We start from the raw sequence: 17989 nt of genomic DNA on the forward strand, positions 1-17989 counted from the left end.
CCAGCGCCGTGGGGGCCCCCCCCAAGCTCGGGCAGGGCAGCGGCATTTGCAGCCCCCCGGGCCCCCCGCAGACGCGCCCAGCGCTGCCAAAGCAGCCCCCAACGGTGTCGGTGGCAACAGCCAAAATCTGCGGGCGGCACCAGCAGCCGTTGGCACCGGGGCAGGAGAAGCCCATGTGCAGCGGGGCTGGTGCTCTCCCCCCACCCCACCCCCCCGGCACGGCTGGCCCTTCCCCACCCAGCTCCGAGCATAATTAATTTAATCTGGAAAAAATAAAAAGAAAGGAATTTACTTACTGTGCGTCAAGGGAAGCGTCTGTGCGCGGCTTTGCTAGATCAGAGCCTGAAACCCCGTCCAGAGACCCCAGGGAAAGCGGAAAAGAAACAGAAATGTGCGCGGCACAGCAGAGCCGGGGGGGGGGGGCAGAGCTGGGGGGGGCAGCAGAGCCGGGGGGCAGCGCCAGGGGGGCGGCAGAGCCGGGGGGCAGCGCCAGTGAGATGCTCGATGCCAACAAACGGCCCCAGCCAGCCACGGGCTCCACGTTATCAAACCTGGTGCCAACCCCCCCCCCCCCCCAAAAAAAACCACAAAAAAAGCAAAAAAAAGCGCAGGGCACAGTGGGGCGGGCGGGGGGGGGGGGGAGTTTTTGGCTTCTGTGCTTGGCCCTTACCTGTGCTTGGCCCTTACCTGTGCAGCCGGGAGGCCCCGCTCCCGGCCCAGGCTCGCTCCCGGCGGGTGCAAGGGGAGAGGGATGGGGAGGAGAGGGAAAAGCGTTAGAGAAGGCGAGCAAGGAAGGCGGCAGCGCCGGCGTGGCTCCCAGCTCCGGCATGCAGCTTACATAAGTTAAACCCAAATTTAATCGAAAAGAAAAAAGAAAAAAAAAAAAAAAAAAAAGAAAAAAAGAAAAAGGAAAAAGAAAAAAAATCATTTAAAAATAGCCAACCACATTTATGCGTCTTATTCGCGTTTTAAATTAATCTGGTCAATCAATAGAAAATAAGTATGTATAATTCTTTTTCTCCCTATGTACACATATATATTTATATATGTATATCTATAGAATATATATAGACATATAAAACCCGGGCAGGAGTCCCTGTGTCGCCGCTGCTTAGGTCAAGGCGGAGGCCGCGCTGCCGTTGACAGTCGTTTTGCGGCACCGGCCGGCGGCGGGCGGCAGCGGGTGGCAGTTCGAGGTGGAGCCGTTGAGCGCGGGGCCGGGGCCGGCGGGGCCGGTGCCGGCGGTGGAGCTGGGCGAGCCGTGGGACGGGGTGCCGGGGCTGGGCAGGGAGGAGGAGGTGGCGGGCAGCGTGGCGGGGCTGTGGGCTTTGTCGCTGACGGATTCGCACTCGGAGGCGCCGCTGGTGTTGGTGCCCTCGGAGGGGGCGGGTTGGGACAGCTTGAGGCGCTTGCAGGCGGGTTGGACGCGGTATTTCAGCGGCAGGGGCCCGTTCTGCAAGCGGCAGAGGGGCAGACGTGGCAGCCGGCACCGCGGCACCGGCTGGCGGCAAGGCCAAGTGCCGGCCGCCCCGCCGCCTGCCCCGGAGAGAGGGGGAGAAAAGCACGTGCAGCCCCCACCCCCCAAAAAAATCACACCTGGAGCAAACCCCTTTGTAAGGAGGGGGCAGGTGGGGGGCTAGTCGGTCGAAGCGCTCCAATTTTTAAGCTCTCGAGCTTTTCAACGGAATCTTTTCAGTTCTTAAGTATTTCAATTTGTAAAAGTTCTTCAAATTTGGTCATTTTTTGAGCTTTTCAACGAAATCTTTTCAGTTCTTAAATTGTTCCGTTTGTAAAAGTTCTGCAAATTCGGTCAGGTTTTTAAGCTTTTCAGTGCCCTCCCCTCCAGGCCTGACTGCTTTTTCCCAGCTTTTCTCTCCAAGACAAGCCCCGGCGACCGGTGCCCGCGGCGGGGAAGGAGGCAGCTCCGCTTACCCTCCTCCAGGGATAGATGTAGGCGATGTCCATCAGGGTGTAATACTCCTTCAGGGGCTCATCTTCGTAGAGGACTTCCACCTGGCCCAGGGGACAGCGTCAGTCCCCCAGCACGGGGGCAACGGCACCCCCAGCTCCCCCCCCCCCCCATCCCCACCCCCCCGGAGCCGCTCATCAGGGCTTTGCCATCCCCGAGCGCCTCTCCCAGAGCCGGGTGCTCCCGGCGCTGCCCTGGCCAGCACCGAATTCACCGGTTACACGGCACAGGGGGACGGAGCCCACCCCAGCGCCCACCCGCTGGGGGTGCCAAGCCCGGGCTGCCCGAAGCAGAGCCACGCTCCTCGGCCAAGCGCGGCGCGTTGGCAGCAGAGGGGACGGCCAAAACGGCAGCAGGGCCCCCTCCCCTCCCCTCCCCCGCCCCGAGCGCCCCCGAAAGCTGGGCGGCGAGCGCGCCCCCACCCCAGGGACAGGCTCACCTTGTACTTGCTGGGCACGTCCATCTTGTTGCGGAGGAACTTGGCCAAGTGCATGACGGTCATGGCGGCGGGACAGCGCAGGAACCGCACCCCGTTCCTCTGGGGACGCAGCGGGAGGGGGCCGGGGGGGAGAGGCGTTGCTGAGAGTCCGCCGTGCAATTAATGGGCCGTCCCCACCTCCTTCGGTAGATGGTTTGGGGGGTGCCCCTCCTGTCCCCCTCACCCCCACCCCAAAAGCCGGCAGCTGGGCACAGGGCTCTCCGTGCCGTGGTCCCGCCACACTCACCTTCTCCTTCTCCAGGTCCCCGTTCTCGACGCTCCCTTTCTTCTCCTCTCTGGGGGGAGGAAAGCAAACACAGGACGAAGTTTACGGAGGAAGAAAGAGTCAGGGAGAAAAAAAGAACCCACCCATCCACGGGGGGGGGGGGGCTGCGAGGGGAACATCCAGTGACCTTCAGCCAAGCTCTGGCTTGGCCACCCCTGACCACGCACGTGCCCACGTTGCCGCATTTCCAACCCAGAGCGCTGCAACCACTGCCCGGGCTGCCACCTTCCCTGCCTCCCTCTGAAACGCTGCTCCAGAGGCTGGGGACATCCTTGGAGGCCACCAGCGGCACTGGGGACGTGGCGGCCGTTGGGCTCTGCTGCCTGGGAAGGAGCCTGCCCCTGGCCTGCCCGGGGAGCGGCCGTGTGGGGACCCCGCTGCCAGAGCAAGCACCCGCAGAGGATGCAGGGTGGGGGCCCAGGGCAGATGGGTTTTGGGTGCTCCTCTGTCCTGTTGAAGCCCCCCGGGACATGCTGAGCCCCACGCAGGGGCCGTGTCAGCCGCCACCACCTCGCACCTCAGCGGGAAGAGAGGGTGAGAGGTGGGTCACACCCCCGGGGCTTAGGAGGAGCCAGAAAACGGTACCTCGACCCTTCATAGAACTCTATGGACAGGCTGACGATCTCGTCGTCCGACAGGTTCCCCTTGTCCTGCTCGGAGACTTCCCCACGGTCTTCGTTGGACCCGTTGGGAACTGTGGGAGCAGAGGGAGGGAGAGGCTGAGCCGTCGGGGTGGGGGCACAGCCGGGGTGAGGCAGGGGGAGTCCCCGGGGCCGACGCTCACCCTCTGCCATGGGGTAGGCTGCGTAGAAGTCGCGCCGCCTCTTCATCTCATCTGCGGGAGAAGGGAGGAGGAAGGTGAGGGGGGGGGGGGGCAATAAAAATGACACCGAGGGGAATATGGGTGCAAAGAGGGGGAGCAAGAGGAAGCCCCGGGTGGCCGAGCGCCTGCTCCCCGCCGGCAGCTCAAGGAGGAGCTGCCCAGCGCAGACGGACCCGCAGGAGAGCAGCAGCTTCAGCAAGAGCAATCGAGTCCTACCAGGAAAACCCTCGGAGCAGCTGCAAATCCGCTGCTGCGAGGACGCCTTCATGGCACCTCGATTGTCCTCAGTCTCTCCACACCTGCAGACCCCCATATTTTTCCCTCCCCTGCCCCCCCCCCCCCGAGGACGGGCAGGCACTTGGGAGAGCAAATCCGCGGCTCCTGCTCCCCAGCTTTGCTTTTCGTGGCTCCCCCCAGCAGCAGCCCCCCGGGCTGCCGGGGCGCAGCGTGGGCACCGGCCGGCCGGCCCCTTCCCTGTCCGTTCACGCCGTGCGTTTTCCTGCCGTCCCCGTTACACGGGGGCAGCGCGAAATCCAGGGGACCAGTTTCACTGGTGGGTGGGAGCGAGTCACCCACAAGCCCAAACCCACGCCGTTAGACTCATCCATGGCTGTACCTTTGAAAAGCCCCGGGACCAGTTTGTACACTATGTCCTGCAGGGTTTTGTCCGACCTGGGGGGAAAAAAAGAAATAGGAAAAGAGAGAGAAAAAGCCGGATCAGGGAGCAGCTTGTTCCCCGGGATGCTGAAAGCTGCCCTGCCCCACGCGCAGCCCGGCCACCCCCAACGCCGCTTCCCCCCATCTCCCTGCTGGGAAACTCCCAGCACAAAGGCCCAGTTCCCGATCCCACGGTGATGCCACAACCCCGTCTTGCCGGCAAACCCGTCCGCCCTCGCGCTCACCACGAAGGGTTAACTCTGGAAAAAGACAGAAAACCATTTCAAAAATCCTTGTAATTGCTAGGGATGGTGCCAGCAGGATTTTGGGGCCCGGATCCGTTTCAGTAGTCAAAATGATTACAAAAACACATCGAGAACTTAAAAAAAAAATTAAAAATAAAAATACCCAAGATCAGCAAATGTTTCTGCAAGTTTTAATTTGCATCTAATCTTGGTTTTGGACTCGGCTGCAGTTCAGGGCCCAGGCTTTGATTTCCCTCTGTTGTAAGGACGGCAGGACAGCGTCCACGGTCAGGCTGTTGCACGGGAAAGCAAAGCGGAGTCCCTAAAACGCGAACAACTCCAGGCAGGATCTTCCAGAGCTCTCGAGGAACCGGGGAAGCTCAAGTCCCATCCTCAGCACGGAGCAGGGAACGGGATTTTGCTGGAAGGCTTGGGCTCGGGACCCTGCAGGCCGGGCACCTGGCATGACTTAAAACCGGCAGCTCAGCCGAATGAAAAAAACACCAAAATCTCAAAAACAAAGCAAGAGCAGTGGGACTGGTGAAAAGTAAATTATATTCGCAATTATTTCCATTTTAATAATACGGTCTTTATTTTAAAGAAAAACAAATGACCGTACTCTGTATTATTTTTAGCCCAGCCGTGTCTTTCATCCCTAACTCCTCGGTGATGTCACTCTGGTTCACGAGGCCCCGCTGTGATTTTATTTATAACATGTACCCAGAGAATTTGCTTTATAATTTACAGCAAGCTAATGAAAGAGCAACCTCGGCCGCTGGACTGGCAGCTTAATTACCGGCCAGCCCCTGCTCTCGCATGAGTCAACCCCGTTCAGCCCAGTGCGGTGGCACCGGGTGGGGGCCGGGGTGCCACAGGGGCCACGGTGACCCCGCGCGGGCAGCACCCTCAGCGCCACGCAGCATCGTGCCCGGGTGTTTCGGCACCACCGCGGCACCGCAGCTTCGGTTTGGGAAGCAAACCCCTCACGGGGGCAGAGGGGTTCGTACGGCACCGGGATCAGGCCCCCGTCACCTGCGGCAGCCCCTCTGCCCACACGGGCCCCTTGTCCGTGCCCCCCCCCCCCCCCCCCCCATGCCGGGACCAAACGGGACGCGAAGGCACCGCGGTGGGGGCTCGGGGACACCCGGTGCCCGCCCGCGGGTGCCCGCCTGCGGCGCGGGCGGCCGCGTCTCCGTCTCCGCACGCACGCGGGGATGTTTGGGCGAGGGAGCCGTGGGAGCCGGAGCGTAAATATTTCATCGTGAACCAGGGGGGAAAAAAATAAAAAAGGCAGAAAAAGTGTTACTACAGAAACGGATTTACATGGAAGAGGCTAAAAAAAATAAAAAGGCGGATAAAAAAAAAAAAAGGCGAGTGATGTACTGCAGCCTTTCACGGTTTCTATGCCAACCACCTGCAGAGCCGATTCCACAGCTGACGGGACGTGTCTGGCTTTCCCCAGCCAGACTGGGGCCGGGGCAGAGCCGGCACGAAGCCACCGCCGCCGCGGCCGGGCACCCTTCCACCTGCGCTGCCCTGCGCCCACCCTGGCATCCCCCCAAGGGACACGGCAGTGTCCCCACGGGGCAAGGAGCAGGCAGGCAGAGGGCACAAGTGGTCCCAGGTTGTGGGATGGTAGGGATGGATGGATGGATGTCTGCGGTCCGGGATGCTCAGGGTGCCCTGCTCCAGCTGGCACCCGCCCCAGCCTCCTCCTGCTGCCACAGAGGAGATGTCCCTGCGTCCTGTGCCCTCCACGGTGGCGTTTCCCACCGTCTCCATTCCCCTTCCACCCGGAGAGCACCCCAAATCCCCAGCGCTGCGGGGTGCAGCGTCAGGAGCAGGGAGGTTTCCTGCTGCAGGAGATACAACGGTCCCTGCTCGGCTGCACCGTCAGGAACCGGGGCCGCAGAGCCCCCTGCTCCCCACCCCGGGGTGCTCAGGGCTGCACCAACACGGGGCCGGGGCTCGGTGCCACACAGGCAGGGGCACAGGGAGCCCCCCAAAGCTCACCTGATGCTGAGGAGGGGTCTGGTTTTGTGCACTTGGACATCACACATGGGGCAGTACTTGTTCGTCTCCAGGTAGCGAACGATGCAGGTTTTGCAGACTGTGGGGAGAGACCCAGCGTGAGCAGACGGACGGACGGACAGACGGACGAGGGGGCAGAGCCCCTGTGCCAGCCTGGCAAAGCACCTCACGCCCCGGCACAGGCTCAAGGCCAGGATCCCTGCTCGCCCACCCCGGTCCAGCCCCATCCACAACCCCACAGCTCCGCGCAGCAGCAGGACGGGTCTGGGCACTGCCGCGTCCACGGGAGGGTCTCGGTGCGGCACGGCCACCCTTCCCGGGGCTTGGGGCACCCCTGGGCGCAGCAGGGCCCCGGTTGGGGGCCCAGGACACTCACAGGAGTGCAGACACTCCACGATGGTGGTGGCGTCTATGAAGTAGCCGCCGCACAAGGCGCACATCAGGTGGGGGTTGAGCTCGGTGATCTTTATCCTGGTGGTCCTGTGCATTTTGGAGCAGCGCCGCGGCGGATCCTCCCTGCAGGGAAACACCCGGGGCCACCCTTAACCGCCGCTTCGTGCAAGGACGGGACCTGCAGGACCTGCTTCACCCTTTAACAAACAAATCCAGAGCGGGGTGGGGGTGCCTGGTGCTCCCCCCCCCCCCCCCCGCGATGTGCCACACTTGGCCCCAGGAGCACTGGGGCAGCCCCGGCCCCGCACCCTGCCAGCCCCGGGGGCGCACAAGCAGCACCCACACACCTCCCCAGGCAGCCCCCAGCCCCGGGCACTGCCCAGCTCCCTCTGCCTCATGCTCGCATCATCCTGGGGGTCCCCAAGTGGGTCCCCACCACGCTGAGATGCCTCTGAGCGGGGACAAGTCACCCCCGTGAGCCAGCCCCTTGCCTGCAGCTCCCGGGCTGTGCACACACACACACACACACACACACATGCACACACAAACACACACAAACACACGCAAAGTGTATTTTTGTTTTGTTCGATGGAAAAGGCATTTTCAGCCACCACCTCACGGTTTCTATAGAAACTCCCGAGGCCGGTGCTGGCCACCTGCCCGTGGCCAGGAGCACCCCCAGCACCCGCGCGTGTGGGTGTGCCCACGGGGCACAGGGGAATCACCGTCTGCCCGCTCCGGCACTTCCACGTTTACAATGGGAGAAGACGGGAGCCGGAGCCCGAAATCGCTGCAGTTTTATTGTTTCCATGGCAACCCCGATACTTGGAGAGGAGCCGGAATATTATTACAACCATCCGAGGCGAGGGGGAGAGGGGAGAAGAAACCCTGGGTTTGTGTAAATGAGCGTGGGCGCGATGGTAGAACCAGGGCGCGCCGACAGCAACACCCGTAACGCGCCCACGCCCCTGCCCACACGCAGGGGGACACACACACGTGTGTGGACACACACAGTGCACGCACATATCCCCTGCACGCCCACGGGCGGAGGTACACGCACGCACACACCCGCACCCCTGCGGTACGGGCGCTCGCACGGGGCCAGGCGTGGAGCGGTGTCACCGGCCGCCTGACGCGGGGCCAGGCCCTTCGCAGACACCCGACAACAGCCGAGACCACCACCGAAGGCACCAACGGCCGCGGTGCGGGTACCGCGACCGGGCGAGGAAGGGGGTGAACCCCACGCCCAGGGGGCAAATGGGGTGCACGCGTGTGTGTGTGTGCGCGGAGGGGTGTGTGTGCAAGGCTGTGCAACGGAGCGTGGCGTGCAGCGGTGTTTGTACACCACCGGGGCCGTGCCAGGCACCTGCCCTGGGGAAGCCTCCCCCGTGCTCCCGCTTGCTCCCCGTAGTGCTTCCCCCAGGCTCCCGTCTGGGTCTCTCATCTCGTTCACCCACGGTGGAGTCCCCAGAGGCAGATGTGCAGGGATGGGGACACCAGGGGACCGGGATGGAGGTGCCACAGGGATAGGGACACCATGGGGATGGGGATGGAGATACCATGGAGATGGGGATGGAGATGCTACAGGGATGGGGACACCAGGGGACTGGGATGGAGACGCTGCAGGGATGGGGACACCATGGGGACCAGGATGGAGATGCTGCAGGGATGAGGACACCATGGGGACCGGGATGGAGATGCTGCAGGGATGGGGACACCATGGGGACCGGGATGGAGATGCTGCAGGGATGGGGACACCAGGGGACTGGGATGGAGACGCTGCAGGGATGGGGACACCATGGGGACCGGGATGGAGATGCTGCAGGGATGGGGACACCACAGGGATGGGGACCTTGAGGACACCCCTGTGCTGGAGGAGCACAAGCATCAGGGTCTTCTTGCTAAGAGGGGGCCAGGGGCACCAGGGTGTTTGGGAAGCCCCAGGCCCCCCCCCCCCCCCCCCCCCCGGCTCAGCTCGGCACGGGCTGCCCAACACCGGGTCGCAGGACCCACGGCTGCATTTTGGGTGGATTTTGCTGCTTTTTGGGGCTCGTAGCAGCCAATGGCGGCCCGGGTCTCCGCGGGAGGGGGGAGCTTGAGCCACCGGCGCAAACCGGTTCTAATAAACCGGGTGATAACGACGGCGATTTCCTGCCGCGGGGGCGAACAAAGCCCCGGACCCCCCCGCCGGTACCGGAGCCGGTCGTAGAACCGGTCGCGCCGGAGCCTTTCGGGGCCGCCCCGTCCCGCCGGCGGTGCCCGCTGCCCCGTCCCCGCCGCCGGCTGCCCCGCACCCCCGGCCCCGATTTTCGGGGTCTTTTGTCTCCCTGGGCGGTGGCCCGGCACGGTGCACCCCCCTCACCCCCACCCCAAAATCCCTCCGGACCAGGCACGGGTGGGGAAGGACGTTTCAAAGTCACCGGTAACTTGGACCTGACCGGGTGCCCCCTCCCCGCGGGACCCACCGGCGAGCCCGGGGGCCGGGAAGTAAACCGGGACGGCTCCCCCCGGCACTGCCCGCTCGCTCGAACGGCGGCCACGGGTCGTGTCCCCCCCCCCGCCACGTACCGGTAACACGACCGAAAAAAAGGCGGCGGAGCGTCAACCCGCGCCCCCCTGACAGCGCCCGCCGCCCCGACGGGACCCCCCGGCCGTGCCGGGGTGCGGGACGCGGGCACCGGCCGCTGCCCGGGAGCGAAACAGCGGGAACGGGGCGGGGAAGCACCGCGGGGAGGGCACGGACACGCGTGTCCACACACCCGTGGACGCACAAGGACACACACACACTCCCCCCCGTCCCCCTCCCCGTGCCCGCGGCGGGACGTGTCGCGGTGCGGGACACCCGCACGGGCACGCGGTGGGCACGGACACGCGTGACCCCGCGCTGTGCCCGGGGGTCCCGGCGCCGCGGGCAGCTCCCGCTTCGGGTTTTTTTTCTTTTTTTTTGGTTTTTTTTTTTTTTTTTTTTTTTTTCTGGGGACACAAACACCTCCCCCGATTTGGGGAAGGGGGTGGGGCAGCCCCGGTGAACCCCGGGGCGCTCCCGATACCCCGCAGCCCTTTGTACTCAGCTGACAGCCCGCCCCGGGCCCCGGGGGGGGGGGGTTCCCGCTGCGTGTGTGTCCCCCCCCCGGCCCTACCGCACTGCTCCGCTCCACGCCGCGCCGGGCCCGGGCGGGGGGGGCGCTGCGTGAACCGGGGCTGTCAGGGCTCCGTAGCCCCCCGCCGGTGCCCTCCGCGGGGGGATAGGGGGGGGGGGAGGGGGTTGGTCACGGCCCCCCCCCCGGGCAGGAGCGGGGCCGCGGCACAAAGCGGGGGGAGGTGGCGGCCATCGGCCATCTTGAACGCGGAGAGAAAAAGGCGCGGGGGGGCCCGGCGGCGGGGCCCGGCGGCGGGGGGGGGGGGGGAGGGGGGGCCCGGGGCCGCGTCCCTACCTGGTGGCGGCGGCGGCAGCGGCGGCCCCGCGGCCGCCCCTCCGCTCCCGCCGCTCGGCGCGGCTCGGCTCGGCTCGGCGCGGCGGCGGCGCTGCGGCCGGGGCCCCTTTTTCTCTCTCGCTCGGTTTTTTTCTTTTTTTTTTTTTTTTTTTCTCCCTTCTTTTTTTTTTTTTTTTTTTTTCCCTCCTTCCTCCTCCTTTTTTTTTTTTTTTTAATTTTTTTTCCTCCTTTTTTTTTTATTTTTTTCCCTCCTCCAGCCACCGCCAGGCCCCGCCCCGCCTCACGTGACCTCATTCCTTTGGGGTGTTGCGGAGGAGGGGAGTGAGGGGCCGAGATTGGGGGGCACACCCCCCCCCCCCCTCCCGCCACCGCCCCGCCCCGCCGGGACACCGCCCCCACCCCCCAGCGCCTCCACTGGGGACACCGCCGTGACCCCCATGTTGTGCTCAGGGAGGAAAGGAGAGCGCCCTAAAAACCGCTGGAATGGGCCCAAAATCCGAGCCCCGCTCCGCCCCCCGCTAACGGGTCCCCGTGTTCCCCCATCACGGCGGCACTGCTCGGGTGGCGCCCCGGGACCACACCCCCCCACACCCCCCGACCAGCGCTGGGACCATTTTCGGCCCCAAATGGGGGAACTTCCCACCCGGGCGGCGACGCGGGGTATCCCGAGCCCCGCGGGAACTTCCCCGGGACCCTCGGGTGGGGGTCCGGTGCCTGCCGGTGGTCGGCGGGACCCGCGGTGGGAGGGGAAAGCAAAGGGAAGGGGCGGGGGGGGAATAGGGAAGAAAAATGGAGCGAAATTAGAGAACGGGAAAAATGGAAAAGGAAGGAGAAAATAAAAAATGGAAATGGAAATGGAAAAGGAAAAGGAAAAGGAAAAGGAAAAGGAAAAGGAAAAGGAAAAGGAAAAGGAAAAGGAAAAGGAGGGAAAAAGGAAAGGGGGGAAAAAGGAAAGGGGGGAAAAAGGAAAGGGGGGAAAAAGGAAAGAGGGAAAAAAGGAAAAAGGAAAGGAAGGAGGGTGAAAAAAGGCAGGAAAAAGCGAAGGAGAGGGAAAAAAAAAAGGTAAAAGCGGGAAAGAAATAAAAGGGGGGGAAAGGGAAGGAAGCGGAGCGGAGCGGGCGGGTTCCCGGCGCCGCTCTCTCCCGCGGGGCCGGTCCCGTCACGGCGGCCCCGGTCCCGCTCGGAGGGAACGGGGCACCTCGCGGGAGCTCCCCGGGGGTTTCGGGCAGCCCACACGTGTCGGCGGCCGCTCGCTCCCGCCGCCCCGCGGAAAGAGCCAGACGGTCCCGCGCGTGTCCGCGGTGGGTCCGGCCCGGGCCCGGTACGACCGAGGGCTCTCCCGTACCCCCGGTGTACCGGCCACTCGGCGCGGGGACAGCGCCCACGCGCCCCTCGACCCACACGGTTGCGGTCGTGTGGTTAATGCCCCGCCCCGCCCGGTGTCCCGGTGCCCGGTGCCGGTGCCCGGTGCTGGTGGGCGCAGCCCCGTGCGCGCTCCCGGGGACGCTCCGGCTGAGTGCGGCGGCCGCGAGAGCTGCGCCCGGCGCGGTCTCTGTGGCGCAATCGGTTAGCGCGTTCGGCTGTTAACCGAAAGGTTGGTGGTTCGAGCCCACCCAGGGACGGTGCGTGTCGCTTTTTGCCCCATTTTCCACTTTTTCCCCTCTTTTTTTTTCAGGGCCGGTCCGAGGACGGACGCGGTGAGGGGGCGCCAGGCGGAGGTGGCCGGTTTCACGCCTCCGTGGGGCGGGCAGGGTGGTTTTTCACCGTGCAAAGAGCTGCCCAGGGGCTTGGTGGAGCTTTCCCAGCTCCCTCGGGGTGGTTCCCACGCTCAGGACCGGGCTGAGCTGGGTGGGGAGAAGGTGGGAAGGGGCAGGATGTGGCCTCGGTGCTCCCCTTGGGCTCACAGCTTTCTCCACGGTGCTGGGCGAGGGGGAAACCAGCCCCTGATGTGAACAAAGACATTTCTGCGCAGCCTGTGGGCCCCTCTGCAGCGCAGTTTCCCCATAAGCAAAAGGGCATTAAACACAGAGCAGAGGCTTGGAAGCCTGTTTCTATCCAGAGTCCATATTTTGCCCTAAAAATAAGCTGAAGGGGGTCCAAAATCTGCATTGCTGAAGTTCCCCTCTCTTCCAAAGTCTTGTAAAATCTATTTATGTTCCCCGCTCGCCCTGACTTTATTTTAATACCAGAAATAACAATGTTAGTGTTGCAATGCAGGGCATAAAGCCACGCCAAGAAGATCCCTGCTGTTTCAAAAGCCCAGAGCCACAAAATGCTCCCCTGGCCAAGCCCAGCAGTGCCAGGGCTGGGCAAGCACCGGAGCTTTCCAGGCCAGGGAGGGGGATTGCTGCTGCCTTCCCCATCCGAGAGCACGAGTCAGGAAAGCGAAGTGAGAAGCGGTGCCCAGCAGGGATCACGTCCCCACTGCCACCTGAGATAGCCAGGGCTGCAGAGGAACCCAAATCTGCCCGTAGGGATATTCCTGCCTGGCTCCACTGCTCCTTCTCTCCCCAGCGTGTGGAGTGTTCAGGCCAGACCAAACGTGGCCTCGTCCCTGCGAGAAACTTTTTACGGTGGAAAATGGCGAAAAGACAAACGCCACGGGCCGGGCTGCGCCGCTGGGGCTTGGTCTGCCCCTGCACGGGCCGGAGGTTTTCATTGGAACCAGGCGGGCCGGTCTGTTGTGCATTTGCGAGCGTTTCCAAACCCACGGAGCTCCTTCCCTCTGGCACAACATCACTCCTCACAATTAAACATTTAATCCTGTCTCCTCCAAGGGAGGGGAGAGCTGGCGAGCGGGGCTGGGGAAGGAAATCCAATACTCCGCAGAGAGTAAATCCCCCTTTCAGTTGCTCTCTGAAGAAAAAACACCCCAGCAGCCACTCGCCAGGCCCCCTCCCCTCCCCAGGAGGGGCCGTGACTCGCTGCTTTACAGAGTGACTTTATTGCGCCGGCACTTTCTAGAGCTATATTTTTTTCCCTCTGAGGAGAGGCACTGTCCCTGGCCCTGGCGGGCAAGTTCAGGGGTTTGGCCCTGGGTCCCAGAGGTGCAAACGCGGATGGTGGGTGCAGGAGGTCTGACACAGCCGGGCTCTGCGTGGCGGAGCAGTGCGGGCCGCGTTTCCTGGAGTTTCCAGTTAAATTCAGCCAGGTTTGGCCAACTTTTCCCAGTGCCCAACAGAAGGTGCCAGGGCTGCGTAGGTGGAAGATGCCACTGGGCAGGTCCCACCCCGGCCACCCTGCGGTGATGCCGGCCTCGTCACGGGCACGCGGGGAATGGGCACATGGGTGTCACACGGGGCAGGCACAGAGGCCACGGCCTCGGAGACCCCCCAGCACCACTGAGTGACAGGACGGCCGTACCCGCCTGCCACCTCTGCAGTGCCTCTGCGGGTCCCTCCAGCTGTGCCATACCCCCACGGGCTTATCCAGCTGTGCCATGCCCTGCATGTCCCTCCAGCTGTGCCACACGCCCACGGGTTTTTCCAGCTGTGCCATTCCCTATAAGTCCCTCCAGCTGTGCCACACCCCCACAGGTTTTTCCAGCTGTGCCATTCCCTATGTCCCTCCAGCTGTGCCATGTCCCCACGGGCATATCCAGATGTGCCATGCCCTGCATGTCCCTCCAGCTGTGCCCTGCCCCCTGCATGCACATCCAGCTGTGCCCCCCCCGGGCATATCCAGCTGTGCCCCGCCCCCTGCATGTCCCTCCAGCTGTGCCCCGCCCCCTGCCCATGCACATCCAGCTGTGCCCCGCCCCCTGCCCATGCACATCCAGCTGCGCACCCCGACGGATCCAGCTGTGCGGGCCCCGCCCCCAGCTGCTCACCCGCCCCTCCCGCGCAGTCCGCCGCCGTCCCGGCATGCCCCGCTCACTATGACTCTTCATTTTTCTCCCCCTCCCTCACCGCCGCCGCAACCAACCAGCTCCGCCCCGCGACGGGCCGAACCACCAATAGCGAGCGGCGGCTCGCCGGGAAGCCGCGGCGGCCGCCAATGGGAAGAGGCGGGAGGCGGGAGCAGCGGCGCGGCGGGGCCGTGTGCGGCGGGGCAGCAGCGGCGGTGCGGGGCCTGGCGGTGTCTGTACAGCCGGCGCCATGGTGAGCGCCGGGACGGGGCCGGGGGCAGCCGGGACGGGCGGGTCCAGGGCCCGGCAGGACGAGGGCCGCGGATGCCCGGGGGAGGCGGGTGGGCTTGGAGGCCCGTGGTTGAATCCCCGCGGGCCTTCCCTCGGGCCGGGCCGGGGGGAAGCAAAATGGTGTCGTCGTCGTCGTCCCCCCCCCCAAATGGAAAAATTAAAAGCCAAAACCGCGAGGGAGAGCGGTGCTGCCTTCCCCCCCCCCCCGCAGCCCCCGGGCTGGGGCCGAAGGGCCAGGCCAAGCGGAGAGGGGTACCCGGGGTGGGGGAGGCCCCTTCAGCCCCAGCAGGAAACCGGCGCGGGAGGCGCCCCCCAAACCGCTGCCCCCAGCCCCGGCGGTACCTGCTGTGCTTCTCTCTTCCAGTCTATTATGTCCTATAACGGCGGGGCCGTCATGGCCATGAAGGGGAAGAACTGCGTGGCCATTGCCGCGGACCGGCGGTTTGGGATTCAAGCGCAGATGGTGACCACTGACTTCCAGAAGATTTTCCCTATGGGAGAAAGACTCTATATCGGATTGGCAGGACTGGCCACGGACGTGCAGACGGTGTAAGTGAGACTCCCTCCCGGCCCTGTGTTCCTATCCTGAGCCTCTAAGAGGTGTATTTACAGTAAATACTAAGTGGTGGCTTATGCTGAGCATAAATGTCTTTGTTCATGGGGGAGGGTGTAATAGCTGGGTGCCAGCACTCCTTTTCTTGGCCTCCCTTCAGACTGGAAGTTTAAAATAAAACTGCATGTGATTTAAGATCACATCACTACACTAAGACTTCATAACTTTGGGTATAAAAGGAGCTGCATCTGGCGTACCTACCTGCCTCACGCATGCGTCAGGAGTTGGTGTCTGTCAGCGTGCAGTAGTTCAGGTCTGGGTGAAGATGAAAGAAAAAGGAACCTGCTTCTGCTTTAATGCTGATTCTCATCTCTTGCAGTGCCCAGAGACTGAAGTTCAGGCTGAACCTCTACGAGCTGAAGGAAGGCAGGCAGATCAAACCTCAGACTTTTATGAGCATGGTTTCCAATCTGCTCTATGAGAGACGGTAACTGTCAAACAACGGAGTCGCTGTTTACGTGTCGGTGAAGCCTGGGGTTGTTGGAGTTGATCTGATTCTGGAGGTGGGAGGCTGAGGAGGGCTCCTGTAAGGAGTACTTGTGGTACAGCAAAAGGAGACTTCACTTTAGTGACGGCATTACCTTCAGCTTCTTTGCAAAAGAATATTGGATATTGTTAAAATAATGCTGTAGTAGTACAGGGTTGCTCTCTTTGCCACGCTCAAACCATTGCAGGGTGCTCCGAGCCTGACCTGAAAGCTCCCCCCACCAAAAAGCTCCCCCCACCAAAGGCATCCGTGGGATGTTTTCCTTGTGTGGATATTTACGTGGGGTGCGGAACTGCTTCAGGGGGGTCAGACTCTCTCTGCCATGTTGTTTTTCGCAGGTTTGGGCCTTACTACACAGAGCCGGTCATTGCCGGGCTGGACCCCGTAACACACGAACCTTTCATCTGCTCTCTAGACCTGATCGGCTGCCCGATGATCACCGATGACTTCGTGGTCAGCGGCACCTGCTCCGAGCAGATGTACGGCATGTGCGAGTCCCTCTGGGAGCCCGACATGGTGAGTGCGGGGGGCTCAGCTCCCGAGCCGTGGGTTCAGCCTCCTGCTGTTCACTGGAGAACCTGAGAGAGGTGGGTGGGATGACAAACTGTGTCCTTTGGTACTTCCCGAAGGAGCTCGGGAGAACAAAGAGGCTGTCGGTTATAGCAGCCCGCAGGGAAAACCGTGCGGCAGCTTGGAGATGAAACTTTGGGGTCTGAGCAAAATCCAAGGACTCAACGCTCAGTTTTTACGCCAACTGAAACGGGTTCTTCCGTTCCTCAGGAACCCGATCACCTCTTCGAAACCATCTCGCAGGCCATGTTGAACGCAGTGGACAGAGATGCCATATCTGGAATGGGCGTGGTGGTACACATAATGTGAGTGCTGCTCTCCTCCCCTGCGGAACAGAGGCAGAAGTGAACAAGCTGGGCGTTAAAGTCGGTTCAGGGATTGGTTTCCAGGGTATCCCTAATCCTGCTGCCTTCCAGCCGTAGCTTTAGCCATGTTGTGTGCACTCTAAGTGTTTTATTTCTGCTGGCTGCTCCCTGTTGCAGTTCGTGGCTGTTGCTAGAACTGCAGGAGCCGTGGGGAATTAACCCTCGCGTCAGACTTGCTGCGTAGGGATTCCCTGGCTGCCTGCCCATCGGTGTTTAGCTGTGTGACTCCTCACCTACGGGTGGCACTGGCCAGGAGGGTGCTGTTTGCCACACCTGGCTCCTGACTCTGCAATCCCCCTGCCTTCTGAGGCAGCCGATGTTGCTTGTGGTGCTGTTTCCCTGCAGCATCCCAGGCGCTGCTGCTCACTGAACCCGCTGGAGCTCCCCTGGGGTGAAGGAAGGTGGGTTTTCCTCGGTTGTATCGGCCCCTTTCAGGTTCAGAAGGTCCTGCCTGCACTACCAAACAACCCGCCTGTGCACACTGCAGCTTCCTAACGAAGGGACCACGTGTACGTCGGTACTAAACGTGGATTCACTAATTGTCTTCTCTCTTTTCCCCCCCTCTAGTGAAAAAGACAAGATCACCACCAGGACCCTGAAAGCTCGCATGGACTAGCCCAGCACAGCTGCTCACGTGTTTCGCACCCCAGTCTGCTTGGAACTCTTTTTTTAAAATAAAACTCTACTGTAGTGAACTTTCCTTTTCTTGACTCTGAACGCTAGGATTAAGTTCTCATCTCTAAAGCTGTCAGAAGGAGCTTGGGTTTCACACAGCAGCAGAGCTTACCTTTCTCTCCGAGCCACCTATACTAATCTCCCTCAGTACGCCCGTGTGGGCGAGGGACTGAGCTTCAGCTGCGCCCGGGCAGTCGGCACCAGCTCCTGCAGACAGTCTGGCAGCAGTAGCTTCTCCTGTCAAATCTAATTTGTTCTCATATCCAATATCTCATATTGGTAAAATCAGTTCTTACTTAACCCCCCCCCAATTTTACAGGCATGTATTAAAAAAAAAAAAGACTTTTTCACTTGTGGTTAATCTAGGACTGAAAACGACCACATACCTCATGGAGATGATCATTAGAGCACTTCAAAGAGGACAGCAGTAAGGAACAGATGTACACAAAGTTTTAATTTTATTTTTCTCTGGTTGGAGACTCATCTTGTAACATGCATGCATTTCAAAACAGTAACAGTGTCTCAAACTGCTCCTAGCAAACAGACAAGCACAGAGGACTTAAAATTCCTATTTAAAAAACAGCAGTGAAAAAACCTAGAATGCTTTTTTTTTTCTTTTTAGTTTTAGATTAAACTTAATTTATTCACATTTTTTCAGTTGCACTGATTAGCCCTGCCCGCCCTTGTGACCTGTGTGCAATACGCTCACTTGACACGCCTCGATCCGGCTGCACTGAGCACGGTGCAGCCAAACAAAGACCAGCCCAACTTCTGCCTGGTGAAAACCGAGGGATGACCAGCAGTTGGCTCCCCGAGCTTTGCCAT

The 17989-nt window shown here is 61.9% G+C and overlaps 2 protein-coding genes and 1 non-coding gene across 3 annotated transcripts; 2 read left to right on the forward strand and 1 right to left on the reverse strand.

Annotated features, from left to right (window-relative positions):
- Positions 1 to 1111: 1111 nt before the first annotated feature.
- PCGF2 (polycomb group ring finger 2) lies at positions 1112 to 6992 on the reverse strand. Its single transcript, XM_086477955.1, has 9 exons — positions 6866 to 6992; positions 6472 to 6568; positions 4173 to 4228; positions 3518 to 3568; positions 3319 to 3427; positions 2695 to 2743; positions 2409 to 2507; positions 1933 to 2013; positions 1112 to 1453 (listed from the first exon to the last, which is right to left on the reverse strand). The coding sequence occupies exons 1-9, from the start codon at positions 6975 to 6977 to the stop codon at positions 1112 to 1114; spliced, it is 996 nt and encodes a 331-aa protein (XP_086334081.1). The 5' UTR covers positions 6978 to 6992.
- Positions 6993 to 11864: 4872 nt separating this feature from the next.
- TRNAN-GUU (transfer RNA asparagine (anticodon GUU)) lies at positions 11865 to 11938 on the forward strand. Its single transcript has one exon. It is a non-coding gene; the product is annotated as a tRNA-Asn (tRNA).
- A 2427-nt stretch (positions 11939 to 14365) lies between these two features.
- PSMB3 (proteasome 20S subunit beta 3) lies at positions 14366 to 17184 on the forward strand. The gene is made up of 6 exons (XM_086478007.1): positions 14366 to 14416; positions 14819 to 15003; positions 15387 to 15494; positions 15893 to 16070; positions 16335 to 16429; positions 17057 to 17184. The coding sequence occupies exons 1-6, from the start codon at positions 14414 to 14416 to the stop codon at positions 17103 to 17105; spliced, it is 618 nt and encodes a 205-aa protein (XP_086334133.1). The 5' UTR covers positions 14366 to 14413; the 3' UTR covers positions 17106 to 17184.
- The last annotated feature ends 805 nt before the right edge of the window (positions 17185 to 17989 follow it).

Source organism: Leptosomus discolor, chromosome 25, assembly GCF_034619465.1.
Source record: "Leptosomus discolor isolate bLepDis1 chromosome 25, bLepDis1.hap2, whole genome shotgun sequence".
Classification (NCBI taxonomy): Eukaryota; Metazoa; Chordata; class Aves; order Leptosomiformes; family Leptosomidae; genus Leptosomus; species Leptosomus discolor.

Bases quoted from the DNA above. Each gene is read 5' to 3' on its own strand.
- PSMB3 (XM_086478007.1), top strand. The intron at 15,004-15,386 runs GTAAGTGAGACT...CATCTCTTGCAG, and splicing joins GCCACGGACGTGCAGACGGT to TGCCCAGAGACTGAAGTTCA. The intron at 16,430-17,056 runs GTGAGTGCTGCT...CCCCCCCTCTAG, and splicing joins GGCGTGGTGGTACACATAAT to TGAAAAAGACAAGATCACCA.
- PCGF2 (XM_086477955.1), bottom strand. From the start codon at position 6,977: ATGCACAGGACCACCAGGATAAAGATCACCGAGCTCAACCCCCACCTG. The intron at 4,229-6,471 runs GTGAGCTTTGGG...TTTTCCCCCCAG, and splicing joins AGACCCCTCCTCAGCATCAG to GTCGGACAAAACCCTGCAGG. The intron at 2,014-2,408 runs GTGAGCCTGTCC...CCCCTGGGCCAG, and splicing joins ACGTGCCCAGCAAGTACAAG to GTGGAAGTCCTCTACGAAGA.